The sequence below is a fragment of the Carassius auratus genome, chromosome 28, assembly GCF_003368295.1.
Source record: "Carassius auratus strain Wakin chromosome 28, ASM336829v1, whole genome shotgun sequence".
NCBI classification, from domain to species: Eukaryota; Metazoa; Chordata; class Actinopteri; order Cypriniformes; family Cyprinidae; genus Carassius; species Carassius auratus.
In genome coordinates, this window is record NC_039270.1 from 7,286,937 (window position 1) to 7,311,522 (window position 24,586).

The following is a 24,586-nucleotide window of genomic DNA, read 5'->3' on the forward strand; positions in this document are numbered from 1 at the left end:
TGATCTTTCCCAACTAGAAGTCTCTGCGTTTATGGCTCTTGCATATCACTATACAGTATTTGGCTTTAAAACTTAAATGTTGAGCTTCAACAGATCCCATAACACCAGACACTGAAACCTTTCATGAATAACATTAACACATATTATTCAATCACTCACCCTTGTGCCGTTCCAAACCTGTATGAACTTCTTTCCTCAGAGAGGATTTTATTTTGACTGATTTCTTTAACAGATACACATTCAAAAATACCAAGAGGCTTTGGCTCATATGTTAACCTTAATAGTCATGTATGCTCTAATCTATTAAGCATTATTTAGCTTTCCATGAATGTCAGACAATAAGGATAATGTCAGTCTGATGCGCATCAGCGCCCTCTGTCTTCAAAAGTGGGAACTACACTGACATTCCAAGCCGAGTATCTTTGAGTCGCTCTTCCTTGAGTCTCAGGACTCAGCCAATCTGAATGCTGTGACGAGGAGAGGCAGGATCCCAATATTTAACACACAGGGCACTGATACATCTACACCTGTCACTGACTGCTCCTCGTGAAGAACTAATGCACTTTATCTCCCTCCTCACATACTGAAGATATCCACACACGGGACTGTCGATCCGACGTCCGTGCGGTTCTTGAGAAGTCACAGCGGCGATTTCCTCGTGCTTTGTCACTATTTACCGGGACATTTTACAGATGCGCATTGGCACGAACCTGTAAGGATGCGACAGGACATCTGAACCTCACCTAGAATCAAAATCGAGCGACTATGCCGTAAAGAAATCTTTCTTGATACATCCGGAAACCGCTGGATGCAGAAGAAGATTTGCGCACCTAGATTTGAACATGGATCTCCCATCATAACGCGGATTACAGTAGGACACCACACGCGCCCCTGAATCTCTTTATTATATCTAGCCTGTATCGTATTGTGGCAAGTGCTTAAAGATGATCCTATTTCGTAAATTTCGCGTGTTGATTTTAATGGTGTTTCTCGTCGCTTGCACCATGCACATAATGATAGACCTGTTACCCAAGCTGGAGAAGCGCGCGGCGGGATCGAGCTCCAGCGCTGGAGGTGGAGGCGGCTGCTCCTGCGCGCACACACCGGGCGAGGAGCCTCGATCCTGGGCCAAACAGCGCTCCAGAGCCGCCGCCGCCGCGGAACCGGGCTGGCCTAATAAACACTCTTTGAGACTACTGCAGGATTTCAGCAATGAACCCAACTCCAACCTCACTTCGCACTCGCGGGAGAAGGTGACTGAGAGAGCCGAGTCTGGAAAGAGAGTGAGACCGCTGCAGCCGGACTCGGAGAAGAGAGGTCTGATGAGAGATACGGTGAGCGGACAGAAGCAGAGAGCGGTGCAGGGTTCGTCCAGTCTGAAGGCGCTCTACGAGCAACCCCTCTACAAGACCGACCTGCCTCATCTCTCTGAAGATGACACTTTGTTCAACCTCAACAGTGATGTCAGATTCTACCCCAAAGCTGCCGGACAACAAGAATGGCAAGTGCTTCTTTAAACCTGGCGTGAAATGCATGCTGTTATATAAAAAAATAGATTTGAAGTCCCGGTTATATGCATAATTAAAAGAAACCGGGTGCTGGAGAACATTTCATATTTCAAACAAAGACACTTGTTCTTAAATCAGTGTTAATACACTGCAGGTTTCATTGTGACAAGCACATATTCTAGTGACAGCATGTCTTTGCTGAATGATTCACAATGTTTTGTTTGTTGACAAAACCAGGTGTGTCCGGTAAAAGAAAACGAATCTGTGTTGAGAAATCTTCACAGCGTTAAAAATGTGATAGCTTGCCCAGTCTTTCCTTCTAAAGAGATCATATAATTATCTCAAAGCAGCTGTAAAAAAAGAAGAATGGAATGAATACATATTTATATGCATATGAAATTATTATATATGTATGTATGTATGTATGTATCCCAGTTATTTGTATAATTAAAACGATTAAAACGAATGAAGTTTTATCTTGCAAGTTTTATTTTTTTTATTTTATTTTATTATTAACCAGATGTCATATTAAGATAACTGGGATAATTTGTGTTGTTTCATGAATTGTTTTGTTTGGTTTCTTATTTAAATTTAGCTGAAAAGTATAGCATAGTTTTTTTAATACTCAGGAACCTACTGTATGTGTATATAGTGTGTATATATATACAGAAACTGAGAAGAGTGTTGAAAATGCGTTTATCCTAAAGTACCAGGGAAATTAAGAGCTTCACAAACATCTTTCAGCTAAGAAGAAATGTTTCTCACATCACACCCAGGGGTCATAATTTTCTCATTCTGAGTAAGTGATAGTCATAATAAAGTCAGATTCTCAACGGAAAAGAGATTAAAAGCAATAATTTAGGAGAGAAGTACATGTATTTTTAAAATTAGAAGTAAAAATAAGAGCGCACATGTTGTGGAAAGAAGTGATACTGTGGCTTGGGTGCTTTTCATAATTTCCAGTTCATACTGACTCATTGTGAGTGTTAAAAGCTTTGCTGCTAGGACTCATCTCTGTTCCTCTGGTGTGATGTGTTGTCTTCTTCAGAGCTGTCAGATGCATTAAGCTGAAGGGGTTTTTGTTGGTGTCATGCCCTTTGTTTGCTCCTGTGTCCTCTCTTTTTGTTCTTCACCCAGCAAGCTCTCATGTCCTTCAGGTATAGCTTATTCTCACTGCCTTTAACCAGGCCTGAATGAACTAAGCATGCCTTTTAACCATGCCTGAGTGATCTGGATCCAGATCCAGATGAGCTGAACATGAATAGTTGAGTAAAAAGGCTGATTTAACAGTGTTTTGTTAATCAGTGAAAATGCATGACAAGCTTGTCATCCAGATGCTGTCACATTACTGTTTATTATTCCTTTTCATGTTTTGATGGGACACAATGTTAATAGACTGAACTCATGCTTGTGTATTATTGTGAGGTCAGTTTTATCTCTGCATGGTATCAGTCACATTCAAACATGCTCAGTTTTATATCATTTCAATTAATAAATAAAAATGCAAAAAAAAAAAAAATGCTCTTCAGATAAATGTAGAGTTAATTTAACTTAAATTAAGCTTTTTGATGACTGAAAACCGTGCAGATTTATATTTGAAAGCATATGCAAAATACTTGATTATATTTTTAGTTTTAAATATTTTATTTAAAGCTTTTCACATTTTACAGAACAAACCCCACACATGCCAGCAAATAAGTAACAAATAAATAAGTAAATATATAATGATATATGCCTATATATACATATGTATAAGTGCATATTTACACAGAAACATACAATATCAATATGTACCAATACACATTCTAAACATACAAATACAAATACTTTAAAAAAGGCCAATACTAATGATTACCTAAATATAGAAAAAAGTGAGTTATTGCACCCTGCAAAAAGCTATATAATCTATAGTACCACACCCATTAGAGCATAAGTCCAAAATGTTAAATTAAATCATCCCCTTCCAGAAATTAGATTATAATTTTAACTACTGTATAGTGTAGTTGATATATTTTAAATGTACGAGATAACAGCTATGCCATAACAAATGTGTAATTACATATACATGAAGCTCGAATACATCAACGTTCAATATAAATTACATTCCAAGTATATTATTTCCATAATACAGCGGTTCTCAATTCCAAGGTGTTTCTCAATGTCAAGGAAGGATCCTCGGAAGCCAGTATTTCGAGGATGCTGCGTCATCGACATCCGTCGAAGGACTGTTCCAATGTCGAGGATCGGAATTTCAACCAAGGACTGAGTCCTTCGCTCAAAAAATATCCCATACACAGGAAAGGATGCATATGTATATCCTTCATGCTCTTCGCGCTCTCAAATCACCCACAATCCTATGCGCGCAGCTTTGCTATCTTGTTCAAAAATTCAAAAATGTTGAATGTTGGCGGAGTCGGAGCGTTAACGGTTTTCTTTTACGTTACTAAACATTTGTTATAACTGTAGTAAATATAAGTAAAGTTTAATGTTTAAATGCCAGTACAAATTACTGCCATATTGATATTGTAAATTATACAAATACAAATACAAATGGTTAACTGAACCGGACCTGTCATTTAACAATTGTTCGTCATCGGCATTTCTTTTACAAATAACTAGTTAATTTGTCCAAAGTAATTTAACGATACCATTCACAGCGTAATTCAAACGGACCTTTACACTGACGTAATGACGCAGTTACGTGCACTTGCTAGCCTGTTCCATTTACGTGTTCTCCGAATGCTAAAGAGGAGTCTCGCCTAGCCTCTGAAGGAAGTGACTTGGAAGGACCAGTCCTGCCAAGAAAGTATCCTTGACATTGAGAAACGCCTCCAGTCCTCGCGCCCCACTTCTATGCATATTTTGCACGTCTCTTTGTTAACACACCTGATTCAGATAATCAGCTCGTTAGAAGTGAGCTGTGTTCCCATTGTTCATTGCTCCCTACTCCCAGAGCAGGGGAAATCCGTAGAAGTTTACCTCACTTCGGAACATTCATTCACTGATTTGTGCTGCGCAGGGTCTTTACACACGGACAACTGTGACATCATTTACCTCTGTTAATCAATACAATCTAAATTAATGTATCACACTTCAATGCACTTTGATTGGAACATATACGTTCACTTCGAACTGGAATCATGGCGTAATATCCTGTGATGTCCAATTCGCAGGGCAACATAATCACTGCCATAATAAGTGCTCTGTTTGAAAGCTGATGTGTACTTATTTTGGTTAATTCAGTTTTGCTTTTAGTGAGAAATGAAAATTAAGTGTTTTCAGCTTTGTTTCATCATGTTGAAATCCACTGAACTGATTTGATTTCCCAAGCAAATCAGTGGAAATGTATACAGAATGGATCTGGGTCTAGTAATTATATAGACAATTATACTGCAATATTATGTTGCTGTAGTTCAAAGATAAATGTGTCAGGATTTCTTCAATAGCCCTTACAAAGTTTTTTCCCCCTCATTTGAATTTCTCAAATGTTAAAAAGTTCTTGTATGCTTTAAAATAAATTCAAATATATTTTCCGTATTGTCAGACAGCATCTGTGTTGATGGTGACTAATGTCCTCCACCGTCCTTTACCGGCAGGCATAACGAGGGGAACGTGGAGGAGGAGGAGTACAGTCCGACAGGGGAGGCCACTGCTGAGTCATATCCCAACTGGCTCCGCTTCCACATCGGGATTAACCGATACGAGCTCTACTCCAGACACAACCCCGTCATCGGCGCCCTGCTGAAGGACCTGGTCTCCCAAAAGATCACCAGCGTAGGTGAGTTCGGGTGCAGGACCTGCTCCTATTTAATGAAGCAGCCTAGCTGAAGTGGGAATGCTCTAGGCCTTGTGCTGCCATCCCTAAAGCAATTATTGCCAAGTGGTTTAGAGCTATTATAGGAATGACATGAGCCAAATAGGTCAATGATTTGCAAAGTGTAATTGTGGTTGAATTACAATGAATTTTAGGGGCTAGATGGGCTTTTTTTGGATGTATGTGCACTGTACTGTTTGTGCGCTTGTGGAATGGGGATACTGGGATTGTTTGAGAATATTTGCTGTTAGATTTTACATAAATGATAATGTAACATCAAACATGTTATCAAACATAACATGAATATGGCTTGTTTTGGACCCTTCTAAATACTGTACATTTGTATTCAATTATTGCATTTAAAATATATAAAAAAAGAAGCTTATCAATAAAGCTAACAACTTTGTTTTGGCTAAATCTCCAACCCTGTTACCAGTTGGGTGCATAAAAGAACCTTTCTTTAATTTAGAAAATCTCGAAAATGAAAATATGAAAATGCAAAACAAATCATACAAATCTGGGTTGGTAAAAGACCTAAATTATGGTAATAAAAGTCACAAATCTTTGTATGGTGGACAAAAAATGTACATTGAAGGACTAAGTTCAGTGCACACCTCATTAATAAAGTATACAAATTACAGACAAGCAGAATAAATTGCACGGTAGCACTTTTTAAACTAATAGAAGCTTAATGGAAGAAGACAGTGATATTAAAATCGCCAGAGGCTAAATTTTTTGGGTAACTTAAACTTTTGGAGTATATTTCAAGATCAGTAATTTTACTCTTACTTAAGTAAATTTTTGGGAAAAATCTGTACTTTTACTTTGTTATTGTGGGCAACATTCCTCTCGTTACTTTATCTTAAAGGGGGGGTGAAATGCTCGTTTTCTCTCAATATCCTGTTAATCTTGAGTACCTATAGAGTAGTACTGCATCCTTCATAACTCCAAAAAGTCTTTAGTTTTATTATATTCATAAGAGAAAGATAGTCTGTACCGATTTTTCCCGGAAAAACACGACCGGCTGGAGGCGTGACGTGTGGGCGGAGCTAAAGAATCACGAGCGCCAGTAGGCTTTTGCGTTGAGAGCATGTGGAAGCTGTGACATTACCGTGAGGAAAAAAACATCATCCAAAACAAACCATGGCTAACAGTCAGATTCAGCCGTTTATTTATGAAATCAGAATCAGATCCCGAGGCTGAAACTGAACGAGAGCAGCAGCAGCAATGACTCGCTCTTCGAAAATGCAGGGAACAAACAAAAACACTTGCACAACTCCGTTGATGCTCTGTAAAAAAATAAACTCCATCCACTGGTCCCTTAATGCTGTTTTTTTTTTGGTAATCTGTGCAGGGTTGTCTTGCCCTGGCAATCAAAAACATACTTCTTTTGTGACTTTTCGTGACGCTGTCGCTCTGATCAGTGAATGAATGTCTGTGCTCAGCTTCTCAGTGCTCTGCTATACGGGAGCGCGCGCTCTTCCGGCAGAAGTGCCCTCAGGACCCATATAAGGGAAATTTCGGCTCCATCTAACGTCACACAGATCCATACTCTAAAAAAACTTTCCGAAACTTGTGACAAACCGGAAGGAGTATTTTGGGAACAAAAATAGTCCTTCAAACGTACAACTTAATTTTTGAAACTTTGTCCATGTTTAGCATGGGAATCCAACTCTTTAACAGTGTAAAAAAAACTCAGTATGCTGTATACATTATACTTTAAAAACAATGTATAATTTTTACATTAAATAAGCTGTCACAGAGTATGAAATGAATACCCTCCAAAACTGTGTAAGCTCTGTGCCAAGAGGAATGTCTTTGCCTAGACACAATTAATATTGATATTTCCACAATATTTATGCTTGCAGAAATATACATTTGCTTACATTTTGCAGAACAGACATGTACCCAACCCTTATTATGTGACACTGCAAGACTGGAGTAAAGGCTGAAAAAAAGAAAAGTTTATCATATATGTACATACATTACATACATTTTATCTATATATCTAAATAAAAATAGACTATAGACATTCAGTATATGACACAAAGTAACTAGTAAATGACTACTTAAAGGGGAGGTGAAATGCTATTTCATGCATACTGAGTTTTTTACACTGTTAAAGAGTTGGATTCCCATGCTAAACATGGACAAAGTTTCAAAAATTAAGTTGTACGTTTGAAGGAGTATTTCTGTTCCAAAAATACTACTTCTGGTTTGTCACAAGTTTCGGAAAGTTTTTTTCGAGTATGGCTCTGTGTGACGTTAGATGGAGCAGAATTTCCTTATATGGGTCCTAAGGGCACATCTGCCGGAAGAGCACACGCTCCCGTATAGCAGAGCAGAGAGAGCACAACAGACTTCACTGATCAGAGCGAGAGCGTCGCAAAATTTTCGCGACGCTCTCGCTCTGATCAGGCTGTGCTCAGCCTCTCTCAGTGCTGTGCTATACGGGAGCGCGCGCTCTGCCGGCAGAAGAGCGCGCACTTAGGACCGATATGAGGAAATTCCGCTCCATCTAACGTCACACAGAGCCATACTCGAAAAAAACTTTCCGAAACTTGTGACAAACCGGAAGAGGTTTTTTTGGAACAAAAATACTCCTTCAAACGTACAACTTAATTTTTGAAACTTTGTCCATGTTTAGCATGGGAATCCAACTCTTTAACAGTGTAAAAAACTCAGTATGCATGAAATAGCATTCCACCCCCCCTTTAAAATATCTCTGTGTTGTTAACTTAGCTATCCGCGCGTAAGCACATCAAGTAAACAACATGCGATGTTGTCATCAAACTGCACTTTCCACATGTACAGCTTAAAAAAAAAAAAGAGTGGAACTTAGTCATTTTCCAAAACCGCTAAGCAAATATATACAGTTTCAGTACATACCACATAGAGACTGATTGCTGATGCTGCTCTTGTTCAATTTCAGCCTCTGGATCTGATTCTGGATCATAAATATACGCTGAATCTGACGTGGTTTGTTTTGGTTGTTTTTCCGGGAAAAATCGGTACAGACTATCTTTCTCTTATGAATATAATAAAACTAAAGACTTTTTGGAGTTATGAAGGATGCAGTACTACTCTATAGGTACTCAAGATTAACAAGATATTGAGTGAAAACGAGCATTTCACCCCCCCTTTAAATAGTTTTTTTTTTATTCAATACGTTTTTACTCTTGGTCAAGTAAATATTCAGACTATTACGTTTAGTTTTACTTGAGTAAATATTTCTATAAGTACTTTTACTTTTACTTGAGTAGCCTACAGTTTTTTGGTACTCTACCCACCTCAGAAAATCACTGATATACTGTAATAATCTGCTTGCCTGTGTACATCACTCCCCTGATCTCAAGAGACGCACTAGCGACTGACGCTAGCAGCTACAGTCTTTAGCCTGCTTGTTAGTGCGTCTGCTTCCTAAGTCGGAGACCCTGATTCAAGACCCACGTGGAATGAGAATGAGGTGTAGTAGTGAGGACACGGGAGAGAGGCGTTACATTGGTGCCGTGACCCAGATGGGAGTGAGGTTTAGTGGGGTGAGTGTAACGGTGGCAGTGAGTAGGTAATATACAAGTAAAATCTCAATCCCGTGATGTCAAGAGATGCACTAGCGACTGATGCTAGTGTTTGCAGTCTTTAGCCTCCTTGTTAGTGCATCTGCCTCCCATGCCGGAGACCCGGATTCACTCGGAACGAGAATGAGGTGTAGTGGTGAGGACACGGGGACAGGGGTTACACATGTACACAGTATATATTTTAAATAAAGATTTGGACTTTTCTATCATCAACTTTTTCCATTAAGCCACATTAACTTTTATGTTCTTTATAACTTTTATTTTATATAGGGAAGAAAATAGTTAACGTGCAAATTCAATGCTTGTCTGTAAACAGAATGCTTCATTAATAAGGTGTGTACTGAACTTTGTTCTCCAAACTGTTTTAAGCCAGTTAATTTTAGTATGTCCCACATATTACTCTTCACAATTCATTAGACCACTTGTGTTGTGTCAGACCAATATAAAGTCATTAAGTAATAATTTTGGACTTTTAAATTTATATTTTCGACTTTTCATTTCAGAAATATGACATTATGTATGTCATAATTTTGACTTTTCAACACATTCATATTTTTTCTTATGTGGTAGAAATGGGCTTCTATACTTAGTAAAATAATATAATGCTAATATAATATTTAATATAATATAATATTTAGTCTGAGTTTGACTTTTCTGAAGGATAAGCAGCATTTTTCACTGTTCATTTCCTGAAAAAGGAAAAATTTGACTTCGGTTTGAAGAGTTTCAGACCGTATTTTGTCCACTATTCGTGGAAAGTGCAATTTGGAAGTATTGTATGCAGAAGCTTGTGAGGTGTACAGAATGATCTGCATAGACATGTTTATGTGTGCATGCACTCAGGCACTTGAGATGGCTAGTGAACATCAGGACCTATTTCTGTAGGCAGAAGCGGCAGACGCACACGTCCTTTTATTCCCAAGAGAGAATATGATTGACAACTACACTTCCTCCATTATTCTCTGAAAGTCCACCTGAAGATCTTAAGTGACTTATTTTTCCCAGCCCTGTGCAGTGTGAGACATCTTTAATGTGGTGCTCTTATGAAACATTCTCTGATTTAAGAAACTATACAAACTACAAACATCAGTTTACCTTTGCTTTGTGTGGTAGCTATCATCTAAATGAAAAGGATTTATTTGAATTGAAAATATCATTTAATGAACCTGACAGAAAATAAAGTCATTTTTAGGGTTATTGAAAATAGATTATTAATAGTGAAGTCATTTCTGCACCCCTAGTGTCACCAATGTTGCTAAAAAGAGGTACACTTTAGCTTATAAAGAGAACACTTGTCATGGAAATGATATACAGTAGTTTAAAAGAACTGGTGAGAGATTAATGTTTGCATGTTAATAAAAATGTATTATAGTTAAAATTTATATTATATCAATTAGCTGAACTTTGTCTGTTTTTTCGACCCACTTACTGTATGTGTAATTTTAATAATCCCTTCCTTTTCTCTTTGAAATATGGTTAAAGTGTACTGTCATATTAAAATGTATATTACACAATTTTTAATGATACAGTTGAAATTTAGTACATTCGAATATATTAACTTTTCATAAAGTTACAAATGGCTTAATTATAGTTTTCTGCATATTAAACAGGGATAGGAGAAGATATTTAACATGAACAAAATCACTCTTCACCCCCTATGGTACAAAAAGAGCTGTCTTTGTTCACTCTTTACTTGGTTCAGTGCAGCCTCTGGAACAAATAGCTCTTTCCTGGAGGTAATTTCAGTCATATTAGGATTAATTAAGGTTATAAATTTAGCACTCAGTGAGTAACTCTGGTGTGATTGCAGTGCTCTAAAATAGTGTTTTGCTGGAAACATTTAGCAAAAATAGGACGAATTTAATCAGATAAATAGAGCAGTTCTCCAGGGATTGAAGCAAATCAAAAGATGTATGGTTTAACAATACTTATTTGTATATGTGAAGACCCAGATCCACCATTATGCTATGGCATTATGGCTTGGTTCCAACTGACGTGTCTCTGCTAAACTAATGAGTTTAATAAGACTTAATACTGCTCCAGAATTGCACAGGTGCCCTCTGGGGAAATATGACACAGAATTTTTGGATTACTCAACGTAAAGCCGTATCAGCCATCTTTGCTGTTCAATCTCATTAATCAGCCTGACAAAATTGTTTTCTGCTGATCTAAGGGCAGTATCCCGACTTCTCTCATAGTTTTAAGACTTCCAGAACTAGACTGCCTGGATCTGGCAATATGAAAAGATATTGCGAGACACAGCCCCTGCTGGGAAATCCGTGAGAAACATTACTTCACTGTAGACAGCATGGTGTAATTTTGGGGGATTATTCGCTTTGTAGTAAATATGATTTGTTGTGACTAACTTAAGCTGCCAAAAGCCTATACATACACAAACCACTTGTGCACACTTGCAAGGGATGTCATTTGTGATGAAACGTCCATATGGTTCACTGGTTTTATTCTTATGAAGTCTGTTTACCTTCCTTTGAAGAGATATGATGAGCTGTTTCATACCTGCAGTTCTTAGGTCACCGTGAGGACCTTCATTTTTCTCCCAAAAATTCATATTTTAGCATATATTTTAAGTAGAAATGTAATCTTTATAAAATATAATGTAGTGTATTACACACACACACACACATATATATATGCATGCGTGTGTGTACAGTAAATATGGGTTTTGTGTTTTGGGGGTTTTTGTGTGTGTATATATATATATATATATATATATATATATATATATATATATATATATATATATATATTTATATATATTAGGGGTGTAACGGTTCACAAAATTCACGGGGTTTGGTTCGATACGATACACTGATGTCACGGTTCGGTTCGGTTCGGTACGTTTTAGATACAGCAAAATGTAAAAACATCTCAACTTTTCAGAATGCCGCAAGCGCACCGCGGGTCATGTGACAAGAACTAACCAATCAGCTTCATCCTTTCCCGTAACAACGTTGAAAGCTCAGCCAAGATGAAGGAACAGCTGATCATAGTTGTATATGGATTGCAATTTTGAAATCAATTTAGTAGCAGAGCTAGCCTACTGCAAGCGATTTTTAGAGCTGCAAATCCATTTATCCTTTGCTGAAATTTCCGCATCTTCATGGAGAGAGCACGTCATTGTTGCTTAGCAAAGGCAGACGCCTCAGGGGCGCTTCTGCCCGAGCGCTTTGGAAAGGAGGAGAAAGCGGCGCGACTAGCGTTTTCCACACGTTTTTAGGCACGATATGTGAACGGCCCCTAAGGCGTCCACTCACTCAGTATGCGATGAAGGCTCGTTGCAAAATGTCTAATGCATTTAACAGACCAGAAATAGAAGATCCTCCAATAACCAACAGGTCTGGTGTTTGGGTAAACTTTGGATTCCCTGTAAACTATAATGGTGTACCGGTGTCTAAATGCTGCGGGGATAGTTTGTTGCGTATATGTTTCTCCTTTTTTTCGTATTTTCCCAGATACTGACACAATAAGGTGATGTCGGCGTAAATGAGTTGACATGTTTCAAGCATTCCCGCTGGTGTTTTTTTTTTTTTTTTTTTTTTTGTATTCTTCATCTGTAAGTCGCTTTGGATAAAAGCGTCTGCTAAATGAATAAGTGTACATGTATTCCCGCTGGTGTACCCTATTGTCATGTAGCAGATGCGACATACCGTTGTTTTTTTATCCACCACTCTCTTGCCATCACCATTATAGTTTACAGGGAATCCAAAGTGCACCCAAACACCAGACCTGTTGGTTATTGGAGGATCTTCTATTTCTGGTCTGTTAAACGCACTGGCCACCGCGTACCGTACATGAACTGCTCGCTCACTCAGCGCGTACTGAGTGAGCGAGCGCCTGCTGAGTAGCCTAACATAAACATATAAGATGGTGTTTTTTTCTTCTTCGGGAGTGTCAGGGGCGTTGCCTGTTACGTGGTTTGGGTTATTGGGCTACCTTGTTGAACGCATATCATTATATTTCAATTTTTATATATATATATATATATATATATATATATATATATATATAATTAATTAGTCCAACGAACTGTTCGTTCGGTACATAATGCGTACCGCGTACCGAACCGAAAGCCTCGTACCGAACGGTTCAATACGAATACGCGTATCGTTACACCCCTAATATATATATATAGTAATGTAAAGAGACTATATTTTAATGAATTTCAAATACATAAAATATTTTGAGTGTGTGTTCTTGTTTTTCTGGTTTGTTTTTTTACTATTTTTGTTTTAACTATAATAACCCTGGTGTGAAAAAATAAAATAAAACAAAAATTACATTTATGTCATTGAGCCTTCATTTGAAGTAACATGAGACTTTCATTTTGTAGTAACTCACAAATTTGTGCCATAACTCGTTACTGATTTTTCAACCATTTAACTCTTCTACTCTCATAAACAGCAGATGGTTGCTTAACTAGTCAAGGGGATTTTCATATATTCATGAGATTTTCTGACAGTCTGATGAAATACACTAAGAAATAATCCCTACTGTTTACAAGACTGCAAAACATCACTGCTAATACATGCGTGTGTGAGTTAGAGCGAAAGCTTTTTAGCATGAACGCTGGAAGAGAAGATTGTGTTAGTGTGTGTGGGTGCATATTGTCTTGTTTTTAGAAAGATGGTCAGCTGGTGTTACAGTAATTATGTTTCCTTCACAGCTATGAAGTCAGGTGGCACTCAGCTGAAGCTCATCATGTCATTCCAGAACTATGGACAAGCCCTGTTCAAACCTATGAAGTAAGTGATATTGCAATATCTTTCAATTTAATGAATGCATGCCCAGTGGAGAACCAGTTTTTTTTTTTTTTTTTTTAAGTAAGTCATTTTCGTTTAAACAAAAACATGTTGTTCTGCTTTTGGATGTTGTCCAAGATGATTATGGTATATTTAGATGTAGTCTTGCTACATCTGTAAAATACGAGAAGTATGTTCAAAATAGAATGAGCTTAAAAAATGACGCAATCAGTTGAAAGTGAACTCACGTCATTTTTCTAACTCATAGGGTTTAAAGGGATAGTCCATCCAAAAATGAAAATTTATTTTTACATATACATTTATTGACCCTCATTCCATTCTAAACCTATATATGTGTTTCTTTCATTTGTGGAGTAAAATAAGAAGAATATACTGGTAACCAAAAATATTTTTGTAGAATGTTGATAACCAAACTGTTACACTTTGTATTGCCAATATTCTTCAAAATATCTTTTTAGTTACAAACATTCTTCAAAATATATTTTTGTTGCCAACATTCTTTGAAATACACTTTTTGTTGCCAACATTCTTTAAAATATAATTTTATGTTACTAACATTCTTAACTATATATATATATATATATATATATATATATATATATATATATATATATATATATATATATATATATAGATAGATAGATAGATAGATAGATAGATATGTTACCATTATTATTTAAAAGATTCTTAAAAATTTTATTTTGGTTACCAGCAATCTTCAATATATCTTTGATGGTTACCGACATTATTCAAAATATCTTGGTTACTAACATTCTATAAAATATTGTTTTGGTTATCAGCATTCTTCAATATATCTTCTTTTGTGATCTGCAGGGAAATAAACTGATAAAACATTGAATGCATAAATGTTTGGAATCACATGAGGGTGGCTAAATCAGTTCCACGCTGTGATTTTGGAAAATGTTGGGGTGGACTATCCCTTTAAGCCCCCTTATTAGGATATTTATCAAAGTATTGATAAATTGAATAAGCAGTTATTTACCTAAAAATCCCCATTTAAAAATAATAATAATAATGAATGCCCCTAAAGACTGCACCTGTGCTTAATTCTTGTTAGTGTAACTCCTCAGTTGTTCTCAACATGTGTTGGCTGGCAGCACAAGCATCCATATGATCTTTCCTGGTGGGTAATGATCAGTCTGGTTTTAATTAACATCGCCAGGCTTACACATTAATTAAAAACTGTGAGACACTATCACACGCTCTCGGGGATATTTGCAAGCAGAAGCTGTAACAGCCACACATAAAATAGGGTGGATCGACGGAGTGTGTCTGCCATATTCCCTTTGTTGAAACAACACTGCCAGGGCTACCTGACTCATTTGTGATCGGATAATTGCTAGGGGATGCTTGATTGCTTTCACCCAGAGGAAAACCTTTTTCGTCTTTGTTTTCTTTGATTATGCTTTGTCATTGCCATCTGTGATTTTTTAGTCTTTCCTGGTGGGTACAGACACAAACAGTTGGTGGCTAAAAACACACACAGTTATTGCACAGAAGTACCATCAGGAGATGTGCAATTCACACACCAGACAAGATGGCTTATGCATGTTTGGATTAGCATTCCCTGTTGAAAACAATGACTGTCTTAGGCCAAGATGAATCACTTCTGGTTTCATGTAGGGGGGAAAATACAGTATTGTACAGAAATCTTAGGCAAGTCAAATGTTTTTTGTTTGATTGTTTGTTTGTTTGTTTTAAGATGGTCATTTTTATATTTTGCTTTAGCTTACCAGTAAGAAATTGTGAGTTCCATTCTGTGTCAGAATGGTCTGTGTGATTCCACCCAATTACAATAATATTCCCACAGTCTGGGTTGCACCCATGGAAGCCAGCAAACTAACTGGGTCAGAGATTGCAGATACTACCTGACTTAAAAGCCTTGATATCCATTTTAAATTAAACATATTATGCCCCTTTTTACATTATGTAATATAAGTCTCTGGTGTCCCCAGAATGTGCCTGTAAAGTTTCAGTTCAAAATACACCAAAGATCATTTATTATATAATTTTGCCTGTATTGAGCAAAAGCAGAAACACTCTGTTTTCCGTGCCTGTCTCTTTAAATGCAAATAAGCAGCGACCTGCTAGAAAGATCTGTTTTGGATCTGATTATCATGTTTATCGTGCTGAAATCATGCGTTTTAAACCATATTCGTTTAAGCTTCTGATTAAGGGTTTTCTGAATGCACACATCTGAAACACATGGAATTACAAAAACAGCCGGTTATGTCTGTGAAGGTTTTAGATCTGTGTGGCAGCAGAAATATACAGTAAATGAATCAATAAATCCACTGCTCTGTTGTCTCCTCTGAGGCTGGGATTCTAAATAGTGTTCTGTGCTTGTCTGTCCAGCCAAAGACAGAACTCTTAGCATGTTTTGCTAAGACGCTTGCAGAAAAAGTCTTACCAATACAAAGATACTGGGTTAATTTCATGTTTCCTAGGTTGGTAGATGCACGGGGACGATTATAGCACTTAAAACCTGAAAAATTCAGATTTTAATGATATGCCAAATTTAAAAGCTCTATGACCATAGGCATGCTGAAATCAACACATCAGTTTACAGTGTAAAGTTTGTCGCCTTCCATTGACAGTTGCGCTCGATCATGTTGCATGTCCTCAATCTGACATTAAGCACTGAGTTTTAGGAGGAGGCTCTTTTGACACATTTTTTTTTAAATGATTCAGGAGGAAATCTTGGTTTGGATTTATAAGATACTCATTTGCTAGATAACTTATGTTATCTATACAAAAAACAAACACTGTGTGTTGCATGTTTTCTGCTGAAATCCCAGCTTTCATCTAGTTCTCAAGAAAGATAATGAAAGGAGACAATATTTTAGTGGAGTTTTTAACAATGCATGTAACAAAAGCAGTAATTAAACACAAATTTTGACAGAGACAACAACTGATGGATTAGACTGACAAACACAGAATTCTCTTTAGCTGCATTTCACAGTTTTGAGCAATTATACTTTGGATGTGTTAATAAAGTTTTGGCATTCATTTCTCCATTTATGCTTTGAATGATCACTGCTTAAAAGCAAATACCAAGTACTAAGCTTGAAGAATCATGTGTTCATCATTTCATTGACATGAATTGCCTTCCGTATGGTCCCACTAAAACCACTGAACATCCAGATCACACGGCCACCCTCACCGCAGCAAACAGGTGCATTTTCATCCCAAATTAAGCTGCAGGTTTCCCCCTTTTCCCAGGCTCTACATCTATCTCCTGTTCCGAGAAGGCTATAGATTTCTCCCAAAGTATTTCCCAAAATCCTCATTGACAGCATGGGGCCACCCTTTCCTTCACCTGCCCTTCTGTGCAGCCATACTAAGCATCAAAGCTTCTTTTCATGTGCTGCCGCTTTGAGCGGGATGCTAATCTATCTGCAGGCACATGGAGGGATAACAGCTCTGGTTCCTGCCATCTTAGAAAGCCATGCGTATGTGTTTGTGAGAGGAGTTTATTGAACTTGAGTTATCTGACTGGGATCTAGGTGCAAATACAGCAATAAATCATTGTGCAACCTTTCATTTTACCTTCTCCATGTTCATTCAGAGACCAGCCGGTGGGACTTGTGCCATGGAAAAGCACTCATCCCATCAAAATGAGGAAGGAGTAGCTGTATTTTACAGGAAAGTCATGCTCACTGAATGGTTTAATTATTCCACACCACAGCAATGAAAGTTGCTGATCGCCATGGAATGAGAAAGAGATAGGATTAGAAAAAGCCCTTGTGAAAAAGAAGTACACTTTTAAAGGAGTAGTTATTACAGAAATAATATACCTTGAAAGAATATACTTGTGTGAACTGAAAGTAATTGTCACGTAATGCTGCCAGAAGGAACGATGGAGACATAGAATAGCAAATACAGTCTTTTATTAAATCCAAACAAGGGTAAATCCACACCAGGAAGGTAAGATGAAACGTTCACAACATTTAGACTCGACAAACACAGACTGAACAGACTGGGGCTTAAATACACAGGATAACGAGGGAATTGGGAGAAACACAGGTGAACAGAATGACTAATTAGACTGGGTCATGGAGCACATGGGAGGGAAAACACAGCAAAGACAGTCCACAGCGTGACATTACTACCCCCTACCGGAAGGCACGTCCCGTGCTGTAACGATAACCGAAGAAGGGATGGGTGGGAACCTGGAAGGAGGTTCAGGAAGAGGATGGACACCCGGGTGGGGGCTGGCAGACAGAGTCCAGGGAGGTGACAATAGAGGGAGTAGCCAAAGAGGAAACAGGAGGAGGCAGGGTGGATCAGACAGAGGCAGGAGCCAGGAAGGAAACAGGAGGGACTTGGAGGAGGAAGGGCTGACGACTCCAGGTGGCTGACTAACAGCGGTGAAGCAGGTGGTACAGGAGCCCGAGGTGGATATGGAGAGCCGATGAGACACCACAGCCCTCTCGTGGCTGGACGTGTGAGCAGGAGAGATAGAGGGATCCACAGCAGAAGGGAGGAAAGGGGCCAGATCAGCATCCCAGTCAATGAGATCCTCTTCTATAACCTCTCCTTTGCAGTCCAGGAGTCCCATATCCATTATCAGCTCACCCACAGCCACAGGGCTCTCCCACCTTGACTGATGTCACTTGCAGCTCCAGCTCTGCAGCGATCCATTGCTCTGTTGATCCACGCGGCAACGGCTCATCAACTGTGCGAACTCGGTGTCTCCGTCAATGGTGGGCTCAGTTTCAGGCTAATGCTCCACGCAGCGGGGAGATGGTGGGCTGAGCTCTGGGTTTGGCTGTGCTCTGGATCAGACGTAGACACTCTCAAGACACCCGATGAATGTTTCCCTCCAGTTCAGTCCAGTGGTGTCTTGGAGGTCTACAGGGGCAGTAGTAATTAGGTCCGATCCAGAACAACGAGTTCAGCGCAGCATCGTAGAACGCTGTAACCATGGCGAGCTGGCTGAACTCAACCGCATACTCCCAACAGGGAAAGGTCTTTGCAGGCAAGGGCAGTGAACCTTGCAGTGAGGGGATCCATACGGGAAACAACAGGGAAAACAGAAAACAAAACACTGGAAGAAATACAAAAAAAATGGAGGGAAAAACGCAAGGTTAACGGTACTCGTCCGGTCTTCTCTCATTTAACAATGCCAGTACGGTATGATACAGATTGGCACGGTGCCGTTTGCATTTCCAATGCAGTTTAGTATCGCTTTAGATAAGGTTGGATTATTCCTATTTCATTATAGTTGTGCTGCCCCTACTGTCATGACTCCTAAAAAAATTTTTCATTCCGTGTCACCCCATCAAGCTCTCGCTGAAATCCGCTCCCCTGCTGTCAACGAGAGGAACATCTGTACTTCCACAATAGTCAACGAAACTTTTGCGTTCGATACTTTGTTGTACTGATTTATATCTAGTGTGTTTGTGTCGCAAGTTAAGTAACAATTCTCTCCGGTCAATCCGTGATTAGCAGAGTTTACACGTCACATTTAGGTTACGGTAAAGTTCACTTGGAACCTCAACCGAGGTGGTACTAAAAAAGGTACGAGGTACTGTACCCAGTGGAAAACCCCCCAAAAGTGAACCGTACTGAGCCATACCATGTCATATCATGCAGTGGAAATCTCTATAATTAGACAGGAGAGAAACTGGGTCATTGAGCACACGGGAAGGGAAAACACAACAAAGATAGTCCAGGGGCATGACAGTAATGTTTTCATACACTTAAGTGCATGTTATTTACAATTAAAGGTGCTCTATATAGGATTGACACAGAGTGGTTGAACTAGGTATTGCAGTCCAAATTCAAAATATTTCCTCCTCCACAGACCCGAACACACAGGTTGCCAGATTGACTTTGATTTCACAAACCAAAATGATGACAGACATTTCGGCCTGGAACATACATTTTCAAAGGGGAAGAACTGACTGTAGCATTGTTTTCAGATAAACATGTTAACTTATCATGTTTCTAAAATATCAACAAACATATTATTGTATTATGCTTTAGTAGAATCAAAAACGTACATACAGCACCTTTAAATGAAAAAAAGGATGATTGTTTAAATTTATATGAAATTACTTGTATGTCATGCATTTAAATGTTATTAAAACAGTGTTTTATAATTAAAATGTACTTTAAAGTTAAACTTTTAGTTTGACATTTATACAAAAGTCAGGTGTAAAAGTCACACTTCACTCAAGTGTGTTGAAAACAGTGTGCACTCATAAAATACACTTAAGTTGCTTTTTTATATATCATAATACCTGCGAGTACAGTTTTTAAACATATATTTAGGATTAAAAAGTGCATATTAAATATAAAAAATTGCACTTCTTTCACAAGAGAAAGAAGGAGACATGGTGTTGTTTAGGGTAGATTTACAAACTTGACAATCAAGATTCCTTCCAGTGATCCGTCAAGTTACAACAATGGGAGACTGTGAATCAGATGTTTAGATTGTTTGCATGTGTGTACACAACATTATTTACTCAGGATATGTTCCAGAATCAACATCTTTTGTTGTTCATGTAACAACATTCTTGTCAGCTAGTGCTAGCATTAGCACTAACCCTAACAATGACACTTTAACATGATTGGTTCCTCCAGACAATTCATCAAAAGCTTTAAATGGGTATGTGTGTAGTCAATTCATCTCACACAACCATGTCTTGTGCCACCCCTAGCAGTTAGCCAAACAACAGTATGATTTTTTTCAACTTATGTCCAGGAAGCATTTGAACTGAAATCTCATTAACCGAACATGACTATTAGCATTAGTGATTTGTAATCTTACCTTTTGTGGTTACTGAAATGTTAATATGTAAATAGTCACACATTCCCATTTTTAGAGTGAGATGTTAGCAATGCCAAAGTCAAAGGTTTGATTCACAGGGCAAAACAACAACCAGAGATTATGCATAACACTTTATTATAAGAGCAAAAACAAGGTGTGTAGGCCACAAAATTCATAAACACAACTAGATTTGAGATAAAAAAATATATATATATTGTTTATATTGCATCTAGTGGTGTTTATCAATTTATTCTCATTTCTGCAGTGTTCAGGCTTGTAATATTTATTTTTGCTCATTTCGATTTTGGGGGAATATGTGAACTGATAAACATGCCTTGAATGCAAATGCAAGGTACTGGATAACAGCATTTTCAAAAGTGCATATGTACGACAACTTTTTGTTTTGTCTTCCTTTTATATTCCTCTGATAATATTTATTATCAGATCCATCCATAATTCATTTTCTGACTCCATGAACTTATCATAACCTCTAAAGGGCCAGTGACTGTTTAATAGGAATATTGTTCCAGGACCGTAAATGTTGTTGCTTGGAGAACATGTCCTATTAAGCATGTTTGTTTTAGACACTGTTATTTAGCCTCAAACAGCTCTCATTTATTCATAAGCTAAAAGTTTGTTGTTGAGCAGCTCTTTAAAGTGTATGTCAGACTATATGTGCCTTAACAGGAACAAAAACTCTCACACAGCAAAATAGCTTGTGGATCTTTAAGAGCCAAGTTTGAGTTTTCCACTCCTTTGATGTTAATTATTTTTTCCCTCTCATATTGGTTCTGAAATAGCTGCAGTGCTTTGATATGAACTCTTAAAGCAGCAACAAAGAAAGTATTTTCGGCTACAGCTGTTGTGCATTTAACACTATAATTCAGAATATGTTCATGTCATGTAGAATATTACATGCAGCTCACCAAGGGAGACACAATCACTCCCATACTCTATCTGATTGTCACTGTAACTCTATTGTATCTCTGTGGTTCCAGCTTCTACACTGAGCAAAATTATAAATGCAACACTTTTGTTTTTGCTAATCAGCATCTTGATATGCCACACCTGTGAGGTGGATGGATTTTCTTGGCAAAGGAGAAGTGCTTACTAACACAGATTTAGACAGATTTGTGAACAACATTTGAGAGAAATAGGCCTTTTGTGTATGTTGAAAAAGTCTTAGATCTTTGATTTAAGCTCATGAAAAATGAGGGGAAAAACTAAAGTGTTGAGTTTATAATTTTCTTTAGTGTAGTTGGTTCTGTTGTGGGCTATTCAGAAGCCAAGTGTCTTCATGGAACGTATGAGGACAGATTGCATGTACCTTTATGTTATTAATGCATTATTTATGACATGGAAAATCATCTTGACAAAGCATGATGCATGTCAAAACCTGCATCGGGGGTTGTCAGACTAACCAGGATTTATTTGTGTTGTTTTGGAATGCATATGGAAAATCCAGTGGGAATATTCAGGTTTATTCACAGCATCAAATGCGTTTCGTCATGTAAAATGAAAAAAGGGAGAGAATTTGCTGGTTTAAAATATGGACAGGAATCAAATAAGATGCATGATTTAAAAAAAAAAATGTTTTATGGTCAATGCATAAGCGTATTTAAAATAAATATATAAAACAGTTCATTTGCTACACTATTGGATCTCATATTGAAATATTTTGATATAGTGAAAGAGGCTTAGAATATTTTAGGTTAAAATCCTGTTACAGCAGTTCACATGTCAAACTCCATGAAATATGACAACTTGTGTAATGTTTAGAGCATGCTGTCTGAGCCCTCAGCCGTGGCAGGAAGTTAAGCTGAAGTGATGCATTTATGCATTGTATGTGGCGAAGGGTAGGATTTTTAAGAGTGGCAGACGTGGGACCTGCTGAAAGACATGATGTTTGGGGATTACAGAATGTCAAATCTGACTGCAACAGATTGTTGATGATGCAGTAAGATCTGGACAACATAAAAATGCTGGTAAACCATAATGAGAAAGGGACAAAATGTTTAATCTATGGACCGAGGGCTGACGGTTTGGCTTGGTTACTATTAGCTTCTTTCTCCATTAATGGCCTTTCAAAAGTATCAATTGGCTATTTTATTTTATTATTATTTATTTTTTAGGCCACTTGAAAGTGTGAAATGAACTTTGCCATCAGAAATACCATCTGTTAATGACTAATTGCTTTTCCCACATGAAACTGTGCTTTTTTGCTGTTAGGTTTTTCCACATCACTTTCATATCGGTAAAAGGAAGACAAATGTTAGTGTTAGATTCTTCCTGCTTCTATTTTTACAGGTTATTTTGGTTTGCCTGCTTGCCACAAGAACAACCTGCCAATGACTGTGGTTAAACCCAACCCATCCATTCGTGTCTGTATGTTTTCCAAGTCCTCCAAGCAGAAATCATTTATGTCGGAGCCCCTGAGGAGGGTGGAAGAAACCTCCATTAATGCATGCATTTCTGAAGCGATGCAGGCTGCTCGTAGCCAGCAAGCAGTGAATCAACATGTCAAAGCGCATTGTCTGCCTTATTCCTGACAGCTGTCTTGCACAGCTGCACGGCTTTCTGCACTGATCCAGGTTCTGTGTACAGAGGGCAGTCTGTTTCTCTGCTCAGCTGAATGGTGGCTAGGAGTGTGCGCATGTGTGGTGAATCGCAAGTGTTGTGATCTTACGGCTGAAAGTACCATTTTGAAAAACTTCTTTTGCAAAAGCATTAAAATTGTAACTATAGATAATAAATATACAATAGTTTTGCTCATTATAATTAATATTAAGGTCTATAATAACTGGGGGGAAAAAACTAAAACTTGTAAAAAAGTATATTATTTAATAAATGTTGGTTTCCATTTTGATTTAGCCAGAATACTTTATTTTACCATTTGAAATGGCTGTCAACAACAAAAGATGCTTTAACTTCTAGATGATGTAGTTTCAGAATGAGCTTTAGTTGTATCTATACTGTGTTGTATTTATAGTGGTCCTACTCATACCACAACAGTTAGAATTTGAACCAGTGTCAACCTGCATGGGAGGCTTCAGGTTTATCTGCCCTTTACCAGTCCCATCTGGGTCAAGACATCACTGAAATTGGTCCTATTCATGCAGCAACAAGTAGGATTCAAATAAACATCAACCAGCATGGGGACTGAAGGATGCATCCACTACTGTCAGTTGCTCACATGTCTTTTGAGACAAGAGGAGTGAGGTTTGCCAGTGCTGCTTTTTCTGGCTAGCCTCTGTGCCACTGTTACATTCACCCCCAAAAGCTCACTCCCATCCGGGTCACGGCACCACGGATGTTGGTCTAAATCTTGCATAAATGAGTGGGATTCAAAGCAACGTAAACTGGCATGGGAGAATAAAGGATACAACCTCTAATGTCAGTCACTAACACACCTTTTGAGACCAGAAGAGTGAGGTTTACCTGCACAGCCTTTTCTGGCTAGCCTCTGTTACATTTTGTTACAAACTCGGTCCTGGAGGCCCACTGTCCTGCAGAGTTTAGTTCCAACTTGCCTCAACGCACATGCCTGGAAGTTTCTAGTATGCTTAGTATAACCTTGATTAGCTGGTCCGGGTGTGTTTAACTGGTGTTTGAGCTAAGTGGCCCTACAGGAGCAGGATTAGACACCCCTGATTTATAGCAAAGGATTGTATACTGTTGCTGATTTGATTGCATAATTCACAATACTTCATGAGTTGTTCATTGCCTTATCAAAACTTTCTTTGTCATCTCCTTCTTTCTAATTCCTATTAACATGAAAAGGAACTGGGCGTGGGCAATCCTGCCGCACTATGGTGACTCAGCTTCAGTGACGAAGGCAGAATGTAATGCTAGCTCTGAATTCTGTGACCACTGGTCCTTGTTCTTTCAGTTCCTCCTCATCTTCCTTGAAAGCAACCACAGTACAATTTATCTTCCTGATAGTATATTGTTATGCACCAGGGAGCCAACCAACAGGAGTTGTGCTATCAAACAGCATAGAGTCCGATTTCAAAATGATTGTCCCGTTAGAGAGTTTTCACATTACAGCCAGGGAATTAGTTATTCACTGTGGTTTTTATTGGCACATTAGATATCAGTTTGTTAGT

At 38.1% G+C, this 24,586-nt stretch overlaps 1 protein-coding gene across 1 annotated transcript in view; it reads left to right on the forward strand.

Moving 5' to 3' along the window:
* The first annotated feature begins 429 nt into the window (after positions 1-429).
* fam20ca (FAM20C golgi associated secretory pathway kinase a) overlaps positions 430-24,586 on the forward strand; it is a 61,978-nt gene continuing 37,821 nt past the window's right edge. Inside the window, exons 1-3 of the mRNA XM_026207476.1 lie at positions 430-1,501; positions 5,105-5,286; positions 13,585-13,663. Of these exons, the coding sequence (XP_026063261.1) occupies positions 945-1,501; positions 5,105-5,286; positions 13,585-13,663 (818 nt within the window). The 5' untranslated portion in view covers positions 430-944. The remainder of the gene's footprint in view (positions 1,502-5,104; positions 5,287-13,584; positions 13,664-24,586) is intronic.